The sequence below is a fragment of the Phodopus roborovskii genome, unplaced genomic scaffold, assembly GCF_943737965.1.
Source record: "Phodopus roborovskii unplaced genomic scaffold, PHOROB, whole genome shotgun sequence".
Taxonomy (NCBI): Eukaryota; Metazoa; Chordata; class Mammalia; order Rodentia; family Cricetidae; genus Phodopus; species Phodopus roborovskii.
In genome coordinates this window covers 605,073-632,136 of record NW_026126414.1, presented here as the reverse complement: position 1 = coordinate 632,136, position 27,064 = coordinate 605,073, and the positions used below count along the sequence as shown (strand labels likewise).

The 27,064-nt window shown below is 44.6% G+C and overlaps 1 protein-coding gene across 3 annotated transcripts; it reads right to left on the bottom strand.

Moving 5' to 3' along the window:
• Positions 1-1,511: 1,511 nt before the first annotated feature.
• Positions 1,512-26,515, bottom strand: Mier3 (MIER family member 3). Of its 3 annotated transcripts, XR_007834433.1 has the most exons (14): positions 26,304-26,514; positions 25,025-25,049; positions 22,109-22,254; positions 17,238-17,372; positions 15,784-15,904; positions 14,905-14,990; positions 14,236-14,308; positions 12,206-12,357; positions 10,202-10,283; positions 8,384-8,478; positions 5,773-5,900; positions 5,551-5,693; positions 4,554-5,453; positions 1,512-4,408 (listed from the first exon to the last, which is right to left on the bottom strand). XR_007834433.1 is itself a non-coding variant. In XM_051183052.1 (13 exons), the coding sequence occupies exons 1-13, from the start codon at positions 26,310-26,312 to the stop codon at positions 5,002-5,004; spliced, it is 1,644 nt and encodes a 547-aa protein (XP_051039009.1). In that variant the 5' UTR covers positions 26,313-26,515; the 3' UTR covers positions 1,512-5,001. The 3 variants fall into 3 exon arrangements, 2 of the variants coding, with proteins under 2 accessions (XP_051039009.1, XP_051039008.1); XM_051183052.1 differs by having other exon boundaries at positions 1,512-5,453; positions 8,384-8,475; positions 26,304-26,515; XM_051183051.1 differs by having other exon boundaries at positions 1,512-5,453.
• Positions 26,516-27,064: the final 549 nt, after the last annotated feature.

Sequence of the window (27,064 nt, the reverse complement as noted above, 5' to 3'; positions counted from 1 at the left end):
AAGAGGTAAAGTACGGTACTATGAAGACAGCCCAGCCACAGTCTGCCCTGAAGCTGGGAGCTCCTGAGTTTTACTCACAATGGTTTCTTTGATCCATCCACCTGAGTCCTGCTCCAACTCACTTCGCAGCCTGAATAGGACTCCATCCTTAGGAAAACTGTAGAATCAGATTTTAACCAGTCACAGCTATGCAACTAGCTTTGTTTGCCTCTGTTTGTTGCAATTTTAGTAGCTTTCCAATTTGCCTATCTCTTTGTACCCTTGCCCCTTACAGAACCCATCACCAAGGGGTTTTGGTTGGTGTGTGTGTGTGTGTCTTACAAATCCTTCCAACTGGATACAAGTCGTCATTCTCCATCCACTATCCACTGAACATTTCTACACCAGGCGAGGGGCAGGTGATAAAAGGAGAGCCAGAGATTGTTTTGGTATGGGAATACCATTTAAGACTAGGCAAGAACACCTGTTCCTGTTTTGTGTTTCTGTGGAGAGGGTGTTCTGGATGACTTGGAACTAGGTCTGTAGACTACGCTGACCTCGTAACTCAAGAGATCTCTCTGCCTCTGCCTCCCAAGTACCACCACACCCAGCCAAGGCTGAGTATTTTAACTTGACACATTTTTACTTAAAGCCCCAGAGAAAACAAGGATTCCTTTACATAGGTGACCTGTGACTTCACGGCATCGCTTGCTGTTTCCGATTGCTCACTCATGCCACACCCCAACAGCCGTCTCTTGACTGTGCCCCAGCGTCTCTCTACGTCTCCCCAGGTCACTGAAGCTCCACTCACGCAACCTTAACCCCGTTTCCCACCTGACAGTCCTGGTTTCTCCCCATTTTCTCTACAGCACGTTAAGGCTCATGTTTATGTTGGGTCCAACTAGGAATGGACATGAGGAAGTCAGGAAGTCATTTGGGCCATAGACTCCCTAGAAGTATTTCTGTTTCCACAGGCTTCTCCCTACACCAGCCTGAAGTACCACGTAGCTGCCACACGGTACTTAGCTGTACTTAAAATACTCATGGAGCTTGAGCCCACACAGATGTGTCCCAGGGAGGCACTGTGGTGTTTGGAAGTGGAGGGAAGTACTTCTTTCTGGACAAGCAATGAAAGCAAAGGGTAAACTCTGGATAGGATGTGCAGTCAGGGTGTTAATACAGAAACTGGGAATGTCAGGGTTTAAGTAAGATCTTTAGCTGGAAAGGATGAAGCCTTGGGAAAGTGATGACTGGAGGCTATGGGGCTGTGAACATTACAATAAAGAGTAAGTCAGTCTTGATGTCTCATCGTTTTTCAGTTCTGTCTTCCCAAACTACAGTTGTCTCAGACTGTCTGGACCAGATATTCAGCAACTGCCTCCTGAACTGTGAGAATCCTCACTTAGGAGTTCTTAGAATTAGTACAGATCAAAAGCTAGTAGAGAGGATTTAAGAACGCTATTTTATCTCTCTATATATAGTTTAAGATGGCTGTAAACTTTTTGGTAAATAGTCACACAAACCAGGAAAAACAGATTTCCAGATTTTATTTCTGGAACTGTACACCAGGTATTAAAGTACAACAAATACAAAATAATGCTCAAAAAATCAGTGTTTATGTACAAATATTAAAATCAATGCAACAATAGCAACTTCCTCTTGAACATTGAATACTAAAACTTCTTCTGATTGTCACTAATTTATCTCATACTCACAGGGTACTTATTTCAAACTGAGACAATGGGAGTCACTGGTCATCTAAGAGGAATATTAATATCTACCATATTTAACAATAAAACTAATAGTTTCCCTCCTTTTAGTGAAAAAATTAGGAACTTTTTAAAAAACATAGTAATGTCAATATTTTATAAATGATTTCCATTTCCATTCGTAGACAATGTGCTTTGAAACTCTGGACAAACAATCTCCTTGGTGGTCGGGTTTGTTAGTTTACATTCAAAGTTGAAATATTTACTAGACTTTGGTTAAATTAAATAGTACTACTACTCTATTAGGTCTGATGTTTTCAAATATTTATGACCTTCAATTTTAAAAATTAAAAAGGAAACAATTGCACAATTCTTTGACCTAATTGTACAGACTTTAGTATTTTTTTAAACAGTATTCTACATCCTTCAAGTAAATTCAGCAGTTGACCGTGACAAGAGGAAAACTAAACATTTAAAAAGCTAGCATGAGAAAAAAAGCACACTAACCAAAGTAAAGTATTGCTATAGTCACAGCACCAGTCACACTTCTGAGTGAGTCCCCGTCACAAAGGACGGGTCAGCTGACACTGCAACTGCTCACCATGAATTTTTGGTTTGTTCATATGAAAATATTGCGGCAAATGAAAAAAAAAAAAAAACAAAGAATTTATCACAGTTTGCTATAAGAATTGTGCTTAATGCTTGATAATAAAAGCATTGCTTTTTCTTCATACAATTGCAAATCAGGTACGTTTTTATGCTTTCAAACTCAATTCTTTTAATAAACAGTAACAAATTCTCTGTTAAAATGTTTAAATGGAGAAAAACAAAACAAAACAAAAACAAGTCCAGCCATTGAAAGAAAATTCAATAAATAGCTATTTTACATGGATAAAGTCATAGTGGTACAATTTATGAATGTCACATCAAGCATGCACAAAAATGGTATTATACATGGCAGGAGTAGTCAGAAAATATTGAATTAGATCTAAAAAGATATGAAGAATTTACTTTACACATATATACAAAAATCTTGCAAATTATTGCCTCATTTTAACAAGGAATTAAAAGTAAACATTACCAGCTAGGTAGCACTCTCTAAGAGGCTAAAATCAGGTTAGCATTTAAAAATCTGTTAAACTAGCTGGAATTTATTTTTCTCTCATATCATTTTCTGGATTTTGGTCAAAAATCTATTTAAATAACTAAAGTGTCCATTCAACTTGCTGATAATCAAAACTCTAGATAAGAAACACTGTTTCCATCTTGTATCAAGACCCCAGCAATGCATAGATAAACTGGATATATTACTGCATCAGCTAACGAGAATGGGCATCTTCATTTAAGTGCAACTGGTACTAGCATTCAGTCATCCTTATGTGAAGTATTTATACAGACCAGCCACTGTAAACCCAGAGTGAAAATTAAAGTTATAACAATGGAAGAGTATGCCCAGTATCCTCCTACATTAAAGAAAGTGTACTGAAGGGAACAGAAGAGACAGGGTTCAAATTTTAGCACAACACAGCAATAAGAAGCTAACCACTTGGATAACAATATCAGAAAGCAACATAGAGCCCAGGCTACCCATTATTTACTGTGTGCATACAGGAATACTAGATTTTAGGTGTATAAGTTAGAGACTGATTTTAAGTTATTAATTTAACTACCCTTTGTCCTCTGTGCTAAACTAAATTTTATAGTCAATGTGCTACTGCATAAACACTTCAAAGCAATCTTCATTAAAATGCTGCAAAGAAAAACAATACACATCATCCAAAACTAAGGATGTCATTGCAGTTCACAGTTTGTAGAATAAATACCCTCCCCTCCATCACTAAGACCACTACACCCTAGTCAGCAGCACAACCTTGAAGCAACTTACACACAAACAGCAACACAGTCAAATGGTAAGCTTTTTTTGCAAAGCAATACAACTAGTAATAAAAATCAAAAAATTTAATTAAGACGGTGCAAAAAGTATTTGCTTAACTGTGCTATAAAAGCAAAGAGTATTATATCCTAATACTGTATTGTATAGTTTGATTCACCTTAAAACTTAAAGGAGCATGTCTAATAAAGCAAAAATGGTCAAAGCTTATGGCAATGGCTTCTTATTCACGTTTGGATAAAAGTAAAGTCGCATTTGAGATGCACGTGGACGTCTGTCACTTCTTAAAACTTAAAAGTGGTAACGTACCATTCTACTTCAGACAGAAACTCACATGTTTTCTTCCCAACTATTCAAGCTGAACAAAATAGCTTAAGTATACTTCAAGGTTCTGCATTGTGCATACCATCTAGAAGTCTCTCTAAGTACTAACACTTTGAACTGCAGTGCTGCAAATTTCAGAGGTGTCCAAATGCACACCACTCTGCAAGTCAACTGCCTCAGAATAAACTAAATTATCAGAGACCAGGATGATTTTTAATATTATAATCTTGACAATGGTGGACAAAACCTCATATGAACACCACATCTTCAAATGCCAAATTTTTAGTGGAAGAAAGAAAGAAGGAAGGAAGGAAGGAAGGAAAGAAGGAAGGAAGGAAGGGAGGGACACAGAAGTCTCCCGGCAGTAAAATGACCAATTCTGTGTAAGGTAGCCCTGGTCTAGAACTTTGAAACGGGATCCAAGCAAGAGTCTTCGTCACTTGCACGCAGTCCCTCATGCTGGCTTCTAGACAGATGGTCTTGCTGCTTTGTAAACTGAAGTGCTCTAGTTGAATAGCATGAGAGAAGTTTCCATTTTTAAAAAAAATCCTTGCATGTTTGTGCAGTTTAAAGAAACCTACCCCTGCTTTTATTAACAAAGAAAATAAAACCAAAAAAATGCTACATTGAGCAGGGACTGGGGTTGGTACCTGTAAACATTGTTATTCCACTGCATCCATTACGGCAAAAGGAATTTACACGAAGTGAAGCCACACATCAGTTCAGAAACATCTGTGCTGGTTTTGAGCTGGTGGCCTCTGTCTACAGGTTTCAAAACTGGGAGAAAGGGCAAAGGGGACAGAAGAGGAGGAGGAAGTGGGAGAGGTATTAAGGGACAAGGAAGAGGAGCAGAGCTTAAAGCTGCACCACAGGGTTCAATCTTAGTTCCCAACTCTGCTATCATAGTTCATTTCCACATTTATGGATTGAAAAATGAAAATACTCTTGATAAATCAAGATATAGTTCTATACATACTGACATCACTGATGTCATAGTGAAAAAGGTTCAAACTTCCAGTGAAAGACTATGCAAACCTGATAGCTCCCCTCAAGTCTCCTGGCCCTGCACACCCATTGTCTCTGGCCTTCTCACTCACGTCACTCTGAGTGAAGGGCAGCGTGCTGATGCAGAGTGTGGGCACTGATGAATCCATTGCTCTCATTGGCAGACAGACTGCCAAAGTCAGCCACAGAGACCGCCATTTTGGCACTGGTGATGTGATGTGTGTGATTTTCAAAGTCTACCCCCAAATTATTTACAGAAACCTCATTCATAAAGGATTCAGGGACAGCAATGCCCATTTTCAATCTCTTTGCTGGTCTTTCTGATTCTTCGCTGCACATAGGGTTTAGCTCTGAGTGATAAAATCCAGTCTCAAATAAATTAAAACAATCACTTTCACCATTGCTGGGCAGGGTGAGTAACTCTTCCGTTACACCAGGCACATGATTGACTTGTCCCCGGGGTGTGTTTCCCAGCGGAGGAAAGTTGTCATCCAGACAGTTCACATCTGCGGGGTTGCAGACAGTTGCTACACTGTTGGTCAAAGCTAAAAGGAAACGGAAAGCAGCGTCAGTCAACGGTCACTCGGTGCCACACGAAGAAGACTTGGAGCATGCTGCACACAATGGCCTCCCTCCTCTTACCTGTCAAGTCACTGGCAGTGAAGGAGCTAAGGATGTTCAGCTGCTGATCAGGAATGGGCTCAGGCCGGTTACAAGTTAAGGCTGAAGAATTTACTGTGCCACCCAGAGACTCTGTTTCATCTACGAGACGATCCATATAGTCCCTAAAAACACACACCCATAATCTTAACTGTGCATCAGAGTTAAAAATAGCAATCAAGCAAGCCAAGCCCACATACTTACGTAACTCCAGGGTGATGGTTATAGCGTTTCTTTCCAAATTTTGTCTGTTGAGCAAAGTAGTCGTAGCGTTCTGATTTCTTCCACATGTAGTAGAAGGCTACACACTCAGCAACAGTTCTGGATCTCACCTAGTAAAGAAAGGAAGACGACATTACAAGCTGATGCTCCCGACTCATTTTCAGCAAGACTCCCCAACAAAGGAGCCTGAATCCATACATCCTTTCTATCACCAGTACAAAATTATAAATATGTCTATCTCAGTGACACATCTCTGCATGTAATAAGGAGACAGACTTCAAAAGCACAGGCCACTCAAGAATAAAACAAAAAACACATCCATAAACTATTTTGTGTATTTACTAAAACCCCTCAAACAACTGTCATTGAACTGTCACTGCAACTGACTGCTGACCAGCCTCTAAGGATGGGTTCACGAATGGTTTTCCTGGGGTCTTACTAATTCCCCAAGTGATGGGCAGGCAGACCAGGGAGAAAAACACAGCCTCACCAGATTACGTAAAAGTTCCATAAACTAAGACATTAAGAAGCTCTGACCTCCAGCATCTGTAGATGACTTAAATCATGACTAACCAAAGGCAAGGCTTCCTACTCCACTGGCTCTTAGCTCCAACAGGCTTAGCAACTTCTAAAAGTCAGGCAGGTAGTTGCCTTCAAACCCAAACTACGCTCCTTCAAAACATCACTTAACAGCCACAAGTAAGTGTCTGGCTATACAGACACACTACTTTCTCTTTATTCAGGAAACATTTTCTTCCTGATTGATCAGTGCCCAGTAAAGACAATGTAGCATCTCTGTCCTGACTGCAGAGTGAGCTGTGACCTAGAGTCACCGGTAGAGGGCCAAGCTTCTGAAACCATGAAATGCAGTGGTCCTTTCTTCTTTTTGTTTTTTGTTTTGTTTTTCAAGACAGGGTTTCTCTGTATTGCTTTGGAGGCTGTCCTGTAACTCCCTCTGTGGACCAGGCTAGCCTTGAACTCACAGAGATCCACCTGCTTCTGCCTCAGTATACCTTTCAATAAAGCTTCTTGGAGCTACAGACTTTCCTGTCTTATTCACTGATATAGCTCTAGTAGCTAAAAATAGTATAAGGTAAGTGGAAGGACATAACTGTCTATGGAATAAATGATGATGAGTAAATTTCGTAAGTCATTGTAAAACTGATGTTTCAATAGACAACCAACCCAACATCTTTAATCTATTCTTTAATCTATTCACACTAAAAACTTCAATTTATCTTTGAGAAAACATTAGCTTTTTTGTTTGTTTGTTTTTTGAACAAACAAAATGCATGAAATTTCCAATTAGGTAGCTAATACAGCGAGACAAGAAAAGACATACAGAACGTTAAGGCAGAAGAACCTTCATGGCTCAGACACGCAGAAGACAGGCAGAGGCCCCCAAAGGACCAACAGTAAAAAACAGGAAATGACGGCCTGGGGGGCTCTAAAAACAGGGGCACACATTCAAGGCCTCTTGACCTCAGAGGAAATTCAAGATCAGCCTAGGCAATTTAATGAGACACTGTCTCAAATAAAGACTGGAGAGGGTCAGGTAAAGGATGTAAATGACAAGCGCAAGGCCTTGCAGTCACCAATACAGAAAAAAGTGAAATACGAATACGCAGTTCTAGCAAGATTGCAGGATTCAGCATTAAACTATGAAGATTAACCTAGAGCCAAGCACAGAAGTTCATACCTATAATCTGAGCATTGGGAAGCCTGAGGTAGAAAGATCACTGTAAGTATGAGGCCTACCTCAGCTACACAGTGAGGCAGGACTGCCTAGGCTATGTGAGTGAAATGTTAGCTTTAAATAAATACGTACATAAGTATGCTTATAAATAAGTAAGTGTGTGGGTAAATATATATATATATATTATTAATATATATACTTATATACACACACAAGTATAGAAAATAGTAACTCAGAAAAATGTTACTTTCCTATGTACAAATGAGTTGAATTTTGAAACTGAAAATAATACTTAGATCAGAATCTTCTATGAGTAAAACTATAAAACACTGAATAAAGAAATTAAATAAATGGACAGAAGTTCTATGTTCATGGACAGGAAGACTAATGATTTAGTGCAATACCCCCAAAAATCAAGTAGCTTCTTAATTCTACATGGGATACAAAAGACCTAGAGTTGCTAACACAGGCCAGCCAGGAGAGAGAAGACACTAGAGTGTTTAGGTAAAAAAGCAAACACATTATTAAAAGAACACAGAAACACAACCAACCCCTCTCTGAATCAGACTCTCTCCTTCCTCTCTCCCAGCTCCTTGATTTTTAGCAACTGCAGCTCTCAACACTCAATAAAAATGTATCAGAGCAGCTTAGAAAAAAGTGAGCATCAAGGAGATACACAGAAGACTTCCTGAAAAATATACTGAATCCAAGTTGTGTGAACTGTATATGGTAACTAAACTCTATCATCACATGAGCAGGCTGTGGCATCTGTAAGCACATTCCAATCATGGATAGAGTAATATTAACATGAACAAACTGCTCACTTTTCCCTATTTACACACTATAATCATTGCCTATATCCACTGTAACTAGTCAGAAACTCCTCTCGTACTGTACCTTATTTTTCTGTATAAGATGAAAGTCTTTCCCATAAAGCATGAGTGCATGTTCGAAGCTTCGGCATTCTTCTTCTGTCCATGCTGTCATCCCTTCTATAAAAGAGAGAGGAGCCCTCAGTCGCCTCAGACTCTGTAGTCATCACTAATTTATACACACTGGTCTTTTAGAATATAAAACACCAGGCTTCTTCTAGCAGACCTGAATTTGATTGTCAGCATCTACTACATCAAGTAGCTCACCACAGCCTGTAACTCTGGCTCCAGGAGATCTGGTGCCCTCTTCTGGCCTCTGCGGGTACCTCCACTCATAGGCCCATACCCACACAGACACCTACATCTACATAATTAAAAAAGTAAAAATACATCTTAAAAAACAACCAAAAAACCACTTTTTGTTCTCTGCACTGTGGGCCAAGGATTTGATGGTATTTTAAAATACACATTTTTTTTTCTAATTTTTAAACACCGAATGTGCACCTGTATACACGCATGTATACACATCTACATGAAGACTCATACAAGCCAGAAGGTTATGAGTGCACTCATCACAGCTTTTCACACGGATTCTGTGGATCTGACCCTCGCTCTTCACCAACTAAGCTACTGACTCAGCCCCAACAAACACATTTAAGTGAAATAAAAATGATTCCATCTTTCCAGAGTAAAAAAGAAAGGTTCTATTTTGGTTTAACATAAAAAGTTGAGATGATAACTAAACACTAAATCCCATAAACTTTTCAGCAGATGCTAATGCTGACAGACTAAAGCCTACAAGGGCAGGAAGCCTTCACAAGGTTATAGGCAAGCTTGGGATTACTTCAGTGTTCTCCTTAATTTCTGTGCTACCGTACTCCTTAATCTGGAGCCAGACCCTCACAGACTAACAGCCGGAGACAGCAAAAGTGAAAACTATTTTGAACTCAGGAAAAAAAATGGTTTAAAGACGAGTTTTGACAGCTTAAAATAATCGTTTCAAAGAAGCATCTTCTACAAAAAGTTATTTCAATATATTATCTCAACCAATAAATTTAAAGATACTATTTCCAGCCTTTACATTTTCCATGCCATTTATACAACATCACTAAGTATCATTTTCACTCTACATACACTTACTGACAGCCACAGTACATGTAATCCACTTTTAAAGATGAAAATATTAAAGGAGCAGCCATGTTCCTTAACCTCATAAACAGACTGTAAGGGCCATAAAAAATCATTGCATCATCTAAAACTATGTCCTTCAAAAAACAAAACAAAACAAAACCCATGATATATGCTGCACACCTTCTTTCTTTCTCTCCTTTACTGCCTGTGTGTGCATCCGTGTGTGGAGTCAGAGGACAATTTTAAAGAGTTCCTTCCCTCCTTCCACCATGTGGGTCCCAGGACTTGAACTCAGGTTCTCGGGACTGGCAGCAGGTGTTTTTACCCGCTGAGCCATCTTGCCAGCCTCCTCCCCCCCCCCCCCCCCCCCCCCGCTTAATCCTAAATCTCCATTTTATTTTCTGAATTTAACAAAATCAAAACATTCCCAATAATTTAAAGTCAACCCCTAAAAATCACTCTAATTGCTTGGCTATTTTGTCACTTGTGGGGGTGACGGGAGTTGGAAGAACAGGGCCAACAAATCTGTATGTGAGCGCTCTCTGGTACGACTAACATAGGACACAGGACAAGAAAAGGAAGCCATGGGTATGAAAGTGAGCGCAGATCTTACACCAATGTTACAGGCTGCTCTACCCTTTACAACACCTATCCTGGTCCTCAAATGGGTGCCTCTTGCCATTTCTTCCTTTTTAATCCAAGTGTTTCTCACCTTGAGAGGCCTTTCCATTACAGCAGTATCTTTCAATTGCTTCCTTTATATTGTGGTTACACTTGAGAAGTTCATACAATGCCTAAAAGAACAAGAGGGAAAGGGGAAAAAAGCTCAATAAAAACTGCCAACAGTTCATATCCAAGAGCATTTTAAGAAACAGGTATCTTATAGGAGAGTCTTGACAAATGCTACTAAAATGCTTTCAAATCTCACAACAAGCTGTGTATGATGGCATATACCTTTAATCCCAGCACTTGGGAGACAGAAGGTAGAACGCACCTGAGTTTGTGGCCAGCCTGGTCTATGTAGTGAGTCACAAGACAACCAGGGCCATGTAGAGACACTGTCTCAGAAGACGAAATAAATGAACGAGCCATGACACGTAAGCATGTTTGCCTAGGCATCCAGTCTATGCAACACTCTGCGAACTGACTCTAGTTAGAATCAAATGCGTGTGTTCATTCATGTTTATGCGGGCGTCTGTATCAAATGTGGTGTAAACACAAGCACAAGTATCCAGGCATCATGCCAGGTGTCTTCTTGGACACTTGAACCTGCAGCTTACCCATTGGCCAGTCTGGCTGTCCAGCAAGCCCCCGAGCTTGATTCCATCTCTCAGTGCTAGGATTACAACTGAGCTTCACCACGCTCATCTTTTTTTATGCAGGAACTGGGGATTCAAACTCTGGTCCTGATTGTATACCTGAGCCATCTACCCAAAGCAATTTGCTCATACTCATCCAGGAGCCATCCTCTATTAGCATTCTTGACTTAGATAACTGTGGTAGTTGGGAAATGGCAACTGTGCCTGTCCCTTGCTGTTCCCACTCCCTCTCTGGAGCTGTACTGAGCAGGCCCAAGAGAAGTGCGGGCATTGTTTACGCCCATCAATCTCCTGATGTTAAGCCTTTGGAGCTGTTACTGTCTGAATGGCAGCAGACAGAATTCAGATGAAAGTTCAGTAATGAGCAGCTTCCAGAGTAAATCTCATGAAAGATGAGGCTGGCTGTCTGAGAAAAGTGCTGAGTACATCAACATTAAAACAGTCACTCAGAATGTAATTAGGGATTATAAATGTCTGTCCGAATATACGCAAATAAAGTGCAGAGCTATGGTGCCCAATTCCAGCTGACACACCTACAGCTCAACTCCTGCACCCAAGGTCAGGGTTCATGACGGAAAGGGGTGGAGGTGAGGGCAGAAAGACTCTAAGAACAGGGGAACAGGGAGCTTGCTGTGAGACTGTGTGTCCTCGGAATGTCAGAAGCTACACCCTTCAAGTCTCACCAACAAAGATGACTAAACATGAGCTGAAAGAAGATGACACCAACAAACATGCTAATATGGAAAGGTAAAAGCTCAGGGGGGCTCAACCCAACACAGGTAACTGAAGAGCGCTGACAGCTGGAGTGATGTGCTTCTCCAGGGCTGACCACCACACCAATTGTTACCTAACGTACACATGCAAGTGGTATTATACAGACTAAGCAGTTTCTACTTAAGCATATAGGAGAGAGAGAGTGCGCACACACAACAGAAGAGAACCCATGAATCTGAAAGACGGCGCAGGGCTTGGGGGTGGAAGGCAGGAGGAGGGTGTGGAGGAAAGGGAAGGGGAGAATGACACAACATTATAATATCAAAAATTTTAACTTAAATAGTCATGCAACAGATGCTATAAAAGGACCTGACTAAGCAGTATCAATTTCAAATGAAAGAAAGACAATACTGGTTATTAACAGGCGCACACTTCCCTGCACTGTTAAAGACAGCACACGTGAAAGCAAGTGTCAATGTTATTCTTGCAGAGATCCTGTCTCAAAAAATAACACAGAGAGCAATTGAGGAAGACACTGTCAACCCCCGGCCTCCACTCACACCCTCACTGCCCCAAAAGACACAGAACCCCTCTGAGAAAGATATCCAATTCACATCGAAACTAACCAGACACTGGTAGTTATGAAGCTATCTGGAATGTCAGTGTCACGGGAGGAAATGTACCTGTTCGTTATCCCTGGTGTGCGTGCCTGAAGAAATTCTGTCCATGCCCTTTTCATTCCCAGTTCGTAACGATGTCTCAACAAGGTACTCCTTGACTTTGCTCTCCAAAACCACATCAGGACGCCACAGTAACTGGTCTTCATTTTCATATGCTGAGAAAGACAACCCCATTAACACTTCACAAATAGTGAGCACACCAACAACGCACAGACTGCAACCTTCCTTGGCCGAGCTCCCTGGCTGGGACAGATAACTTGGCAGCAGTGTGAGTGTTGGCCAAGTGCAGCCTCTCACTGGCGCAACTGTTTAACTTGACTAACTGCGTCCAATGGTCACTGAGTAAAGCTTTTGTGGAAGCTGGATTTACTGATCGTCAAAAGGGTTTTCTATGCCTAGTAAAGAATGATTGTAAAACCCCATATTGGTATCTTATTGTTTTGTAATGAAGCCATAAAAAACAAAACTGTCAAATTCTCTAATAACCTCTTTAGAATTTTTCTCTTGAATTCCATAAGTGACCTATGAATTTGCTAGAGGTTAAAAATAAATAAAAATAAAAGCCAAAATATCAAATAATAACTTGGTGCCTAAGAAAGGTCTATTTCTCCTTTACAGGTTGATTTAAGCAAAAGTGAATTATATTTAAAGGAGGAAACAGATTAATCAAGCCCCCTATGGAGGCTTCAGAAAGAAGGGCAAACAACAGCAACAAAGTTTGAACAATCTCTTAAAATGACCCAGACACTAATGTACAATGTCACGAACACAAGGTCTGTATTTGATTAATGAACTCTGCCACCTTACGCACAGTTTCTCTTTACACAAGAGTAACAAAGATGGCCCAAGTATGTATGCCAGTGTCTGAAGGGTTGCCCACTACGTAAGCATGTACTACCTTACATATAACAAACAACAAAGTAACTTACTGGTAGCAGGGCCAGAATGCTTATGTTTGAACGATGTAAGCGCTCTCCTTCCCAGCTAGCAGGGAAGCGGAGTGGAGACAGCCATGCAGCAGTAAGAGGGCATGCAGGGTCACTGCACAGGACAGGCTGCTCTCACATATATGAGCCCCCAAGGGCTGGCATGACAGGGGCACCATCACCCAGGTGTCTCCTTCCCAGAGACTTCTACAAGCAGTTTCTTTAACTGAACTGTTTGGGTTAACTGCTGAGAAACACCCAGAAGGAACACGGCCTCCCTCCTGATTGGCAGGCTAGAAGGAGTACTACAGTTTAGGAAAATGGTGCCATGAGTAGCTGCCAGAGCTATTGGTCTTTGGGCTTTTAAGTGGAGACTAATGTAATATGGAAGAAAAGAGAAAAGCTAAATCTGGGTGGCTTCCCAAAGACACAGCAACTCATTAGGGCCCATGGAACGGTCCAGTCTATGGGCTTCTCAAGACCAGCTGGGAAGGCCTGCGCTTATAATTCCACTGCCCTATGCTTTCCAAACTCTCAGGACCACATACAGCTTCAGCCACACGAAGCAGAGGACACGCATCCGTGGCGGACAGCAAGGGCCCCAGGGCACACTCAACTCCCTGCTCTCCCGCGCTCTCCCATGCCTTTCTTTTTCCTTCCAGAGGGTTCTTTCTACAAGATTATGCTTGTAGCGTCTCAAGAGTTCAGGTGACGGGACTGCCCGCTCCCCTGAAGCCCCGCTCAGCCAGATGTCCCTTCTGTAGGGACACGGCTGTCTCAACAGGAGCGGCACACAGGCTGGGAAGCACTGCGGGCTGCGGTGGCTCTAAGCGCATGATTACGGTTACTTCCTTCTGACTGTTTGAAACAGGGTCTTATCCTTGTGGCCCTCCCTTCAGGCTGCTCTGGAATTCAGGGTCTTCCTGCCACCAGCTTCCAGGTGCAAAGATCATAGGCAGGCCCCAGCAGGCCCAGCTTCATCATTACTTTTGATGCACTCTTCCTGGACTGTGGGAGCTGCTCTGACGACCACTCTATCTATGTGTCATCTAAGCTGGCATATAATCAGACTCTAACACACAGTGTGGGAGGGCAGTTTGACCTTACCTTTCTCTTCACCACTGTACTCGCCAAGATAAGGGGGGATCTCTGCCTGATACTGTAAACCGATCATTATTTCCTACAGGAATAGGGAGAAGTAAGAGCAACATTGTGATAGAAAGCACTGAAAAACAACTCCAAATCGTTATCTGTTCCTATAAATCAAAGTAAACCCTATCACATAACAACAAAATTATTAAACTGCCTTAAGACGTGATTTTTAAGTGGCGTGTGGTGGTGACATGTGCACACAGTGCAGGTTTCCTTGAGTAGGAGTCACAGGCAGTCGCGAACCGTCCACCCTGGTGTGGGGAATTTCACTCCAGTTCAGTTCTTCCGCAAGAGCGGCACGCACCCTTACCTGTGAGCCACCTACCTCGTCCCATTTCTAACACCACTTCGGAGTCGTTTTATTTTTAATTATGTATATGTGTGTATGCACACACATGCATACAAGAGTGAGTGTAGAAGCCCACAGAAGCCAAAGAGAGAGAAGAGTCCAACCCCCGCAAGCTGGAGGTGCAGGAAATGGTAGCCACTAGACCTGGTGAACCTGAATGTCAGGCCACATAAGAGCAGTGCTCCTAACTACTGAGCCGTTGTGCCAGCCCTCACAAACACTCTAATAGGCATTAGTCTGAATGTTCTATTGGAGTATAGGGGAACTCAGCTCACCTTTCTCAAATCTTCAGGAGAGTTACCACTGTCCGTTTCAACGTCTTCAATCTCTGACTCCTTATCTCCATCACAAGTAGTATTTGCTTAAGGAAAAAAAGGCAAAAAGTTTTTGAAGCACCTAAGAGTATGCCACTTACATATTAAAAACTTGTTGAATAAATAAAATCCACCTAGTTTCCACCCCCGGCATTTGTCACAGTGACGACAGTGAGGACATAGTACTTTAAGGTCTATATTACCCTCACTATTAACCCATGCATGGCTGACTAGATGAGAGCCCAAAGAAAGCCAGTGTCATCCATCTCCTGAGCTGCAAAGTGAAGCAAGGGTGTGCTCTCACGGGGCTAACGCAGGACTGCACAGACAGCGGGGTCCATCAAAGCAGTCCCTGGGCACACCTGTCACGTGTGCCCAGACACAGGGGCTACCCTACGAGCAGCGCTCAAGACAAACAGGACTGCCATTCAGCACTCTCCAGTCTGAAGCCCTTTTAGTATTACTAATAACATTACACACCAAGAACTAAAAAGAAAAAAAATAATGAATCACTAAAAACAAAGATACTTTCTGAGCACTGGCAAGCAAGGCCTTTTAACAAGCACCAAAACTATACACTATGACATTCTGAGGCTGAATTAGTGAGGTGGGTTACCACAGCAACAGATGAACTCTGGGAGAGAAACCAGGCAGCTTGTGAGACTAGGTGAGTGAGTGGATTTTAACAGCGCATGGGTTCGCTCCATCCCGGTAATGAAGCCTACAATCCTATCCACATTATGCTGACATTTTATTTACACTGTTTACTGAACACAGCGTGATGTCCTGAAGCTGGTGGCATCACTGCTAACACCCATCAGCAGGGGCTGGCACTCTTACATCGCAAAGGCCGAGGGAAGAAATCAGAAGTCTCGTGAGAAGTCACGGATGGTGTCAGGTCGTCCGCAGAAGACTGCGTTTCCTCATCATCACCCGACAATAGGTCTTTTGCTATTTCTTCCTGGAAGAAGAGGGAAGAAAGCGAGTTAGGAAGGCCCCCATCACATCAGTTACAGAGATGCCTTCTGTTCTTACAACACTCAATAATAATAAAGAACTCATCCATGCCGTTTCAGTTCTGAAGTTTGAAATTCTGTAACTTACTTTATGCACATAAATGCTAATAACAGTTAATAATTAGTTATATACTTACTATACTATTTTAAGTTTTTAATGACCTATCAAATGAGAATAACAAATGCAACTGTACAGTTAAGTACTTGCCTATTTTGTGGGCATGCAAAGAATTTATTGAAAGGTGCAGACCAGCTCTCAGTGGGTTCACAGCGATCTGCTGTAGCTCAGCACAGTAGTGTGCATCTACAGTACCAGGTTAGGAGGTGGGGAAAGAATTTCATGAGCTCAGGGCTTCACGGCAGTCTGAGCAATACAGTAACCCAAAAACAATAAAACAACAAAAACATGACTTCTAGCAATTATAGTCACTTTTTCTTCCAACACATTTTTTAAAATTTAAAAATATCTTCAAACTCTACTCGGTCAATGATTTAAAAACTGGAAAAACAAAATAAAACAAACTTCTGACAGGCTTAAAAAGAAGCACACTTTTTTTTTTCTCCTTTAATGTGCATGGGTGCTGCGTATGGGTGCTGGAGCCCCTAGAACTGGAGCTACAGACAGTTGTGAGTTGCTGTGTGGGTGCTGGGAATTGAACCCAGGTCCTCTGCAAGAGCAGCCAGTGCTCTAACCACTGAGTCACCTCTCCAGCCCCCACACCTGGATTTTTGTTAAAGTACACTGATATACAGCAGGCACTCAAAACTGAATGACTACAGAAGAGTGTGACGAAATAACACGCAGGAAGAGGTCCTGAGATGTGCATCCTCTTCCAGCCTGAAGCCTGGCTGTCAGAAATCCCACGTAGAGCCACAGCTGAACGTGTCTCCTCAGCAAGCAGCTTGTGTGAGACACGTCACTGCAGCCTTGGCTGCTGTGACACTGCAGCTCCCAGGACCCACAAACAGAACTCTATGCCTACGCTAACTTGGTTTGCACAATGCAGGGAGATTTGTTAAGAAATGTTTTCATGTGTTTACAGATCAAAAGTAGTTAAGGCAAAATCCATTAGATACAAGGTCTGAACAGAAAAATCTTGGAGACGTGTGGAAAAGCTACTATTACTCTGAAAAGTAACAAAGCCAAACATTAAACTAGTCACCAAAATAATAGTAAGTTTATATTTCAGAATCAAAAAATGCTTTAAGCCAAAGAAACTCTAAAGAAAGCAACCAACGACAGTAGCCCTGGAGCTCTCTTAGAAAGGCCATATTCACCTTGTCTAGAGTCATGTCTGGTAGTTCGTCTGCAAGTTCACTCGGGGGGCTGTTGGCACTGGAATTTGTAACCGTCGGAATTGTAGATTCGTAGCCGTAGAATGCCAGTAGGTCTTCTAAAGGCATATTTCCTTCCTAGTTGAGCAGGGCATACAGAACAAGGTCATCATCTGAACGGAGGGTAAGCTGCAATGCTCTGAAGCTTACACGCACAGTATCAGCAGGGCACAATCAAGCACCGCCAAGCTTTAGGTTTGCTTTGTGCATTGCTGTTGGAAAATTCTAGACCTAGCGCTTAATGAGGGTATTAACAAAAGCAAATAGTTCCAAAAAAAGTCAGTCAACTGATCACAGACAACTTCGGTTTTAATTCTAATCCCAGTCCCCCAGGTCTGGGGGGGGGGGAGCTGCTTTGATAAGCTGCATGCTTTAACCAACATAATACATAGAATGCTTTATAACTACCACTCACAAGCAACTCTAAAATAAGCTTGATAGTCTACGGATTGTAAGATGTTTTACTTATCTCAATTAAGACATTTCTTCCTAAAGCTTGGTTATTGGTTTAGTTTTCTGGAACTTCAAGACAAACATCTCTGTCACAGTACACTGTCTGGAGATGCTAATGCGGACCACACAAACTGGGCCCATGAGGACCAAAGTGAGTTAAGTTCTGACAATGCCTACAGAGATGCTAGGTGACCATCAAAGCACCCAGGGAAGGTAGGCTGAAGGTCCCCGAACTCTGGCTTTTCCATTCATAGATGTGGAACTTAGGTGTACCACCGAGCCTGACCACATACAGCTCGGATTAAGTCATGTGACAAGTTAACTGTCAGAGCTGACAGAAGACAACCCACAAGGAGAAACCCACATGGATTATTCTCGGCACGACCTAAAGACCCCTGGGAAGGTAACCAGCACCCTGGGTCTCTCCGGAGCATTCCTTCAGCATCTCTCACTCACTGTAGGAGGTGACTGGATGGCAGCCTTTGCCAACCCCGTCTGTCAGTAGGTTGTTTCTCTAAGACTTCACCCACAGAGGACAGCTGCCACACTATGATGCCCGCCGCTGTCCCTCAGTCCCTGGTGGTCTACCATGTCATCACTGACTTCTAGTACTCTGCTAAGAGTGACTAGACAGGGACATACAACACTAGAGAAAAGTCCTTCCTCTGAAGGAACCCAGTGCTACCAAGAGGGGGGGGGGAGGGAGAAGGAGAGGGGAGGGAGAGAGAAGGAGAGGGAGGGAGAGAGAGACAGAGGAGGAGGGAGGGAGGGACGAGTTAACTGCCCTACAACTCTATGGCTGGTCCCAGGAAAAACAGCCTGGGAGCAGTGCAGAGGACAGACACAGGCTGCACCTCACGAGCCACCATGACTGACAACGATCGTGTGTTACACTGCATTAGCTGCTGGTATCAAACACGGCCTTTGCCTTTTCACAGCTTAGTCTTAGATTAGGAGAGCTGCCGATTATGTGTGTGCAAATAAAAGGACGAGAAGACACAGAGTAAGGCTGGGGTCCATTTTCACTGGGTAGCAGAAAAAAGACACAAAGCTATCTCTGGCCAAGTCTCCAAGCATGGGACAGGGTCGCGCAGAGGCAGGCATTCTCAGGAAAGCCGTGCTGAGAGCTGATGGTGATTTCCCACTAGGCTGTGTGCCCTAGCTCAGGGGGATGAATGAAGTGACTCAAAAAGAGAATGGCAACAGTGGCAGGGACAGACCAAAAGGGCTTCATGACAAGTGAAGGAGCGTGGACTGTATTCCAAAGGAATGCGAAGCCAGTGGAGAACATTCCAAACAGGAGGGCCTGCGCAATGGCGCAGCCAAGCCTGACTGAGTTCAACTCAGACCCACAGGACGGAAGGAGAAAACAGACTTCTGCAAACTGTCCTCTGACCACAACAGGTACACAGGCGTGAGTGCAAACATACACTCCCGAACAAACACACACGCACACGCACGTGCGCACACACACACCACACACACACACACACACACACACACACACGCTCGCACACAGAAACAAACGTGTTTTTAAAGGGAGGAATATGACAGAATCTCTTCTTAAAATACTGGCAAGTTGCATGCAGAAAGTTGTGGAGAGACATGGAAACCACTTAGACCCTCGTGCTGGCTTTGAATAGTGAGTGATAAAGTCTGAGAGAAGTAGAGAGATCTTTACTGAGGTGGAATCAGGGCCATTAAATGTGCCAGTGATGGGAGAAGGGAACTCCCAGACCTCTCCTAGAGCAAGAAGGTGGTTCCTTTTAGAGTGACAGAAAAGATCAAGGGGGAAAAGTCTCGTGTTTCTTTTTTTTTCAAAGAATTATATTCAAGAATTTTACAGAGGACACAAGTTAAGTTTGAGAGAGCTACAAGGCATCCAAGAAGAAAGTCAAGTTGGCCAGGAGCCTGGAGCGTAGAGAATCCGGCTGGGCTACAGATATAAATCTGGCATTCATTAGCATCGAGATGATATTTAAAGCCATGGGAGCTGATGAGCTCACCTACAAAAAGGGCAGAGGAAAGAGAGGGGTCTGTCCTTCATTCCCACGACTTCAGCAACAGGAGTTTACATCTACAGGCAATGGGGTATAGTAGCTACAAATCTTAAACGGGGCTTGTATTTTAGAAATTGTGTTCTATGTAACATGGGAGAGGAAAGTAAGTTATCTGAGAGCAGCATGGAAGAGATCTGTGAGTGTAAAGGAGAAGTCAGTTAACTAACACCATGATGACGCAGAGCTGCAGAAACCACGACAGGGTTGACAATAAATGACGAGAGAGGCGTGCACTTGCGTGAGATCCCACAAAAGGTAAAATGAGTGCAAAGACGGGCTGAGCCCAAGACAAAGAGGAGCCTATGGTAGCAGAGACGGAGGTGTGTGAGTAGGGCAGGGCCAGGGAAGCAGGACCCTGGGGTCAATAAAGAAGCCATGATGTCTGAGGCGCTCACTGTGGCCAAACAGCCAAGAGAAATCAAGTGGGAAAAGGACAGGCAAGAATTCCTACCGTTTGGAAATCGGGAATCACAGAGACCTTACAATGAGATGGAGAGGTCGCCTGGGAGGGGAGAAGTACAAAGACATGCATGCTATGACACTTGCTAAAAAAGGAGGCTGGCCAAGAGCAACCCAGGGTCAAGAGGCGATGTCTTCCAACCACGAGAAGTGCGTGAGCAGAGCGTACAAAGCAGACCTTCTAGCTGGGGCACAGCTACATCCCAGCTCTTGGGAGACTGACCCTCCAGTGAAGGCAGCCTGGGCTCTACAGTAAGATCCTGTGTCAAACCACAAACCATAAGTGACTAAACAAAGGGCAAAAGGGGCAGCACTATGGACTAGTGTGAGCTGAGGCATACACTTCCAGGACGGGACGAGACAAAAAGAACAGAAAAATCAGAGGAGGGGAGGAGGCAAGAGGTTCAGGGTTCTTCATAAATAAAGGCACAAACAGGATCATCTATTGCAGGTGATCATGGAGACCTTATAACTAAGCTCACAAGATGGCACGGCCTTCCTAGTGGGGCTGATGCAGAAGACCAATTACTTGTGCGGTTAAAGGGGATCCAGTTTCTGAAGCACTTCACGAATGAACTTTCTATTAAACCCAGTAGTGAGAGTTGCTAGCATCCCCAAAGCTGAATCACCCAGTCTCAAGGTCTCTGAGGTCCTGTGATGGCCACCCCAGCCTACACAGTTGATCCAATCATGCTAGGGACAAAGGGTTTCCTCCCCTTTGCTTGGGCCTTTTATTTAATGTTTTTAATTAAAGGACACAGGTGAGTGCAGCCACACTTGTAATGAACTGCTCTATAGTGGTCAGACTATGTATTAGGGAAGTGGAGTGTACACTTCAGAGTCACAGGCATGCTGACTGCTGCTCATCATTGTCTTGAGTTTATAAACCACCTAACCCTACATCTCCACTTCCCTATCTGTAAAAAACAAAAATGCCATTATTTTAATCTGGGCCACCAATTCTGTCTTGGATGGACTTTTTTTTAAATGAACAAACCTTATTATAACCGCTCTGGATTAATTAACCACGTGAATGCAGGTGGCTTTGAAAACCTCAGGTTTACTGCAGCGAGCTCAGTCTAGGCCCTGAACTGTTTCTCCGTTAACAGAGAAAGGGCTGTGGTACACAGCCCTGTTTCACAAAGGTAGTGATGAGGCCATATGTTTGCATTCCAAAACAACAGAAGCCCAAGAGGGAGGGAAACTCAGGCGACTAACATTATTCGCTATTATTCCTGAAGGCTTTTGTTACTGTGAGCCGATGTGAAATTTTCAAATGATGTTAACTTGCAGATAGTATAATCCTACAGCTTCCAAGGTGACCCTGCGGAAGCCTTTCAATATAGGCCTAGTGTAAGTGAGCGCTTAACATACGGTTCATTTGAATTTATATTGACTTCGGGCTTAAGAAGTTGTGAACTATACTCAATCTAGCCAGGTTTTTAAAAGATGACTGGAAGGTAAAGACAGAGTATTAGCAATTTACATTTGAAAGTACGTAAAACTGTTCAGTTTTCTAGCAGTATCCTACCAATTATAAGTTATTTGAAGGAAAAGATTCTTCCCTATTCTACTACAGAACTAAGTTAAACTCAAACTTGACTTTCATTGTTCTGAGATAAGCTGAAAATCAGGCTTAAAGATAAATAACGAAATAGAAATATTCTGACTAGGCTACTTTCAAAATAATGAGGAAATCAGTAATATTTTATTAAGTTAGGTTGGAAAAAAGAAAAAGATGCATACAATATTTTTACTTCAGAAAGATTTTGAAAGGATTTACAGAAAGATTTAAGTCTGTACCACAGTTTGTGTTCTATAATGCTAAAGTAAATTCGTTACCTTTTCCAAGTCTTCAATTTCAGAACTGAAGTTTTTACTCTCATCCATCATTTCCTCTTCCTCAAGGGTTCTTTCATCATCGTAGTCATGGACCAACATCTCAGCAGTGGGGTCAAAATCATGATCCTCGGAAGACAAAGACCCAACTGGAATGAAACACACCGAATCACTTTAGACATCCACAGGCTATTTACAAAAATAAGTAAGTAAGTAAATAAATAAATAAATAAAAAGTCTGTTGTTCTCCCAGTTGCTTTTCACGACTATATGTACATTTTACTAAATGAACTTACCATATGCCTTATGAGTTGTAAAGTGAGTCTATGTGCTCTTGAAAAGACATGTAAGCCAGCAAAAGAACAAGGTAAAGTATTCACAAATAGGGTTACAGGCATCAGACCATGAAAAAGAAAACTCAGAATAGTAACAAAATGATTCCAATGGCATGGTCTGAAGAGTCAATCAGTCATACTTTTTATTAGTTTAATTCATTTGCTTAAAATAGCAAGGGCTGGGCACGTAGCAAAGTGGTAGAATGGCCGCCTGGAATACACAGGGCCCTGGGTTCAATCCCCCAGTATGGCCAAAACACAAAAACACAATGAACACACAAAATGGCAAACTGGCAGAAGAACTAAGTTCCCAGGAATGGGAGACTCCCCAAGAGCCAGCAGCAAACTGAAGCTAACATTTAAAGCAGACTGTAGAGCTAACTATATAGTTACTTCTAATCCCAAGCAGACACAAGACTCAATAGAATTTTTTAAACAAATTCAACTTTCTATGAAGCAGCTATATAACAATTTAACTTTTTAAAAAGTGTGGAGTCACTTTATTCACATATTAAGAGTATTTCAAAGTCCCCAGAATTAATCAGACAGACATTAAAACGCAAGCCCATGCTTTGGAGTCCTAAAAAGTTTCTTAGGACTATGTGAAGGTGATACAGATAATCCTATCTGAAGGCTTTGGAAGACATCCTACTGCAAGTTGCTACTCTCAATACAAATTTGCCTATCACACTATTATTTTAACATGAAATCAACAGCCCCAAAAGTGAAATCGACTGTCCCAAAAGAAACAAAACTTAGGAAACGCAGGTATTCTCTCCATTTGTTTTGCTGTAATTAGACCAATGAAGCTGGACGCATGGAAAGGAACAGTACTGAAGTCTGGGGGTAAGGTCACAAGTGGGTTAAAGAATATTAAACACAGTTTGCTCTATTTGTAAGCAAGCTATTACGGTTTTAAAATTTCAAACATTTAGGAAGCATGTGAGATCATTACTAAAACAGTGAAGTAGGCCAAAATGTTTTCATGATGGAGAGGCTCCAACTACAATTCTATGTTCCTGAGTTCAGAGACTTCTAATCATCAGAACCCTCCTATACACACAAATAATATAAATTCCCATGAGACTTTATTTGCCAGGAGGCTTTTGTTATTTCTTTAAACTAAAAGAAAAAAAAATAGTATATGCTCATTTTCACTGAAGTAGATATGGCTTAACTTACTTTTAAAGAGAAAGATGAATATTTGCTAACTAGCTCAAAACCAGAACACCACCATTATAAATTTTCGTTCCTGAGAAACATCTGTGGTATGCCGAAGTGTCTACTCCTGGCTCTGTCCTTGACTTGAGACCCAAGGCAAGCTGTTCAAAATTTCTAGGTCTAGCTTGAGGTTTTCATTTGTAAAATACACAGGGCTAAAGGAAATTACCTGAATCCCTTCTAGTGCTAAAACTCTGCAAATATTGGCTAATTTGTTACAATGGTGTGTCTGCTTAGAAATCAAAGCCACACTGCTTTTTGGATTTTTATTTAAATTGCAACTTCGTAAATTCAGACAATGATGCAAAATGGAAAAACTACATTATCAACCTGATGCTTCAAATCACGCACACTGATATTCCTTTTATGAACTTACAACAAAAAACTGCTTGTCTCAAAAGTAGGAAAAAACTGTAAAAAGAACCACTTCTTGCACAGATATAGACAACAATTTTAAAAATAAACACAAATTCCTTTCACCTTGTGTTTATCAATTTTACTACATACACTCTGTTACTAACCGAATGACTCCCTGCAAAATAATTCCAGTTGCCTCCTTTAAATAAAGGGGGATGGTTAATTCCAGAGGCACTTTTTCTGGAGCCTACTGGACCAGACAAGGATGGAGGAAAGGGATGAGAAACTAAAACATTTTAGCAGATGGGGAAAGACGCCACAACCTCCCTTCCTAAGTAAGTAGACCTATGCAGATCCGGTCGTGGTGGAGTCCCCTTTTACTGGATCCCCATGTGGCTTCTGACTTCTGTACTAAATAAGCTAAGATTGTCTTGGGTCAAAATAACCACATTTGACACTTTTCTGTGCAAAAAAAGAAAAGTTGCTTGTTTTCTTTTAGTATTAAGGGACCTTTACCTATTCCAATACAATACAGACATTTCACAGGAGACAAACAAAGTAAAGGAAAACAGAGAGTTAAATTAATAATCTAAGTTGCCCCAAGTTCTGACAAATTAAAAGGGCAATTTCTGTTAAATAAATAAATAAAAATAAAACCCAAACTGTTAAAAAATCTGTGGAAAGTTGATTTGGGATTCACTATTTCCAGCTCAGAGGAAAATAAGCTGACAAAAAAAAAAAGTTATGTGAGAATAAAAGAAAAAAAAAAAGTCTGCCTACAGCTCCGTAATAAGGTTTTGGGGGAATTTTTTGGACATGTACAGGGAATAACAGTATGACTATTTCTTCCTCTGACGATGTAATTACTTTAGGTCCAAATGACAAAAACCTCGAAGGATGAATTTCTGTGTGTACACAATCTTTTTAAGCAACAGATCTTTGAGTCCCTCACGGACCGCCCGCCCCCCACCCCACCCCCCGGAAGAAATAAGAAAACTGAACAAACCTGGGCTCGAACTTCCAAAAGAAGCCTGGGACAGGGGGAGAGAGAGAGAAGAAAACTGTGAGGTTGAACCGCATAGCAAGGGAAGGAGGCAGCACAGGCAACAGGGCGCAGAGGGGGCGGAGCCGAGCGCTCCCAGGCAGCTGCCAAAAAGTGCAAGAAGCAGCTTCGCTCCAATCGCTCCCGGCCCCTTTCGGGCCCCCTCTTGGCTGCCTCGCCTTCCTCCCCGAGTCCCCAGTGTGCACACCCGCAGCCACGGGACGGGGGCTGGAGTGCAGACACGCCGCTCCACGCCACCGTTTGGGGCTCGGCAAGTTACAAAAGCCGAGAAGCCGGAGCCAGGGCGAGCGGGTCCGCAGCAGCATCAGTTCTTCACCCCGGGCATCTCGGGAGTCCCCGCTGCCCGCACACCCCCGCCTCGGCCGGCCTCGGGGCGGCTCCTCGGCGCGCAGCCCCTTCCCCCGCCAGGGGCGCCCCCTCCGACCCCGCCTGCCCTGCGGGGCGCGGGCGCCCGACTCCGGGGTCTGTGCGATGCCCCCGCCCGGCCCCTTACGGGCAGCGGAGTCACGGCCGCGGCCGGGGTCGGCCCGGTTCCTCCCCGGGGGAGCGGCCCCCGCCCGGCCCGCCCGCCCCCTCCCCCAGCGCCCCGTCCCGGGGGACGGAGCCCCGATCCCCGGCCAGCGCCGTCCGGCCCCGGGGAGAGGGGCTCTCGGGCCGCTCGGTCGTCGTGATGGGCTCGGTCCCCGCGCCCGCCGACGCCGCGCCGCTTAGGTGTCGGGCAGCGAGTCCCCTGTGCAGCGCCGGCCCCGGAGCCCGGGCCGGGAGGGCGGCGCGGCGGGGCCGGGGCCGGGGCCGGGGCCGGCGCACTCCGGCGGGGCAGTGGCGCAGCCCGCTCTCCCGCTGCAACCCGGCCGCCGGCGGAGGCTCGGCCGCCCCGAGCCCGGGAGAAGGCGCCGAGCGAAGGGCGGCCCGCGTCAGCCGCCCCGGCCCCGGCCCGGAGCCTCCCGGCCCGCGGCTCGCCGCCGCCGCCCGGCCCCGCAGCCCGGCCCGGCCCGGGGTCGGAGCCGCCGCGGCCTAGTCCCGAAGGGAGACCGCTCCCGCGCCCGCGCCCGCCCCCCGGCGGCCCCGCCGAGCCCCGCCGCCGCCCCGCGCCCCCGCCGCCGCCGCGCCGCCCTCCGAGGGCCCGCGGGAGGAGGCCGGGGGCTCCGGCCGGCTGCGGGGCCCCGGCGGCCCGGCCCGCTCCCGCCCCGGCGCGGCGCCGCTGCCCGGTTTCTCCGCTCACCTCCGCCATATTGGTACCTTTAGGGCGAACGAGCGGCGCCGAGCCCAGTCCCCGGATGGGGCGCCTGAGCCAATCGCAGCCGCCGCCGCCGCCGCCGCCGCCGCGGCCCGCCAGGCACCCGCCCGGAGGCAGAGGCGGCTCGGCCCCTTATAGGGCGGGCGGCCCGCGACGCCCCCGGCCCGCTCGCACGCCCACGCCGCCCGGCGCTCCCGCGGCCGGCGCTCCTGCACGCGCGCGCCCGCCCGCCCGCCCGCCCGCACGCACGCACGCCCCGCGCGCCCGCCCGCCCGCCCGCGGCACTCTGCCCTGGCCCGAGGAAAGTTGCAGCCCAACTGCGTGCGTGCGTGCGGGCGGGCGGGCGGGAGGCCGGCGCGGGGATCCGCCGCTGCGCTGCGCTGCGCTGCGCGGGCCCCGGGACTCGACCGACTTCCCCGAAGTGAAGAGAGTGAGTACGTGATGGGAAGTGAGCAAGCGGCGGATGCCGGGCGGGCGGGCGGCAGAGGCAGAGCCCACGGGGAGCACGACGGCCAGGCACCTGCAGGAATGCAATGCGCTACGGGCGGCGTTCACTGGCGTGGAGTGAACTGTGGGCCAGGAGACCTTCGCCAGCCAGGCTCTGCAAGATAAGGGCAGTTCGCAAAGAAGAAGAGGCAGAAGAAGACCGACGGGGCCGACGCGATGAGCAGGCTTGCACGACCCAAAGACGACGTTCATAAAATGTGCATATATATATATATAGACCAGTTCCGTGAGTGATTAAT

Excerpts from the sequence above, each read along its gene's own strand:
- Mier3 (XM_051183051.1), bottom strand. Across the intron at positions 17,373-22,108 it reads AAATTGAAGACTTGGAAAAG|GAAGGAAATATGCCTTTAGA; the intron begins GTAACGAATTTA and ends CTGCTCAACTAG. Across the intron at positions 5,454-5,550 it reads CACTGCCAGTGACTTGACAG|CTTTGACCAACAGTGTAGCA; the intron begins GTAAGAGGAGGG and ends GTTTCCTTTTAG.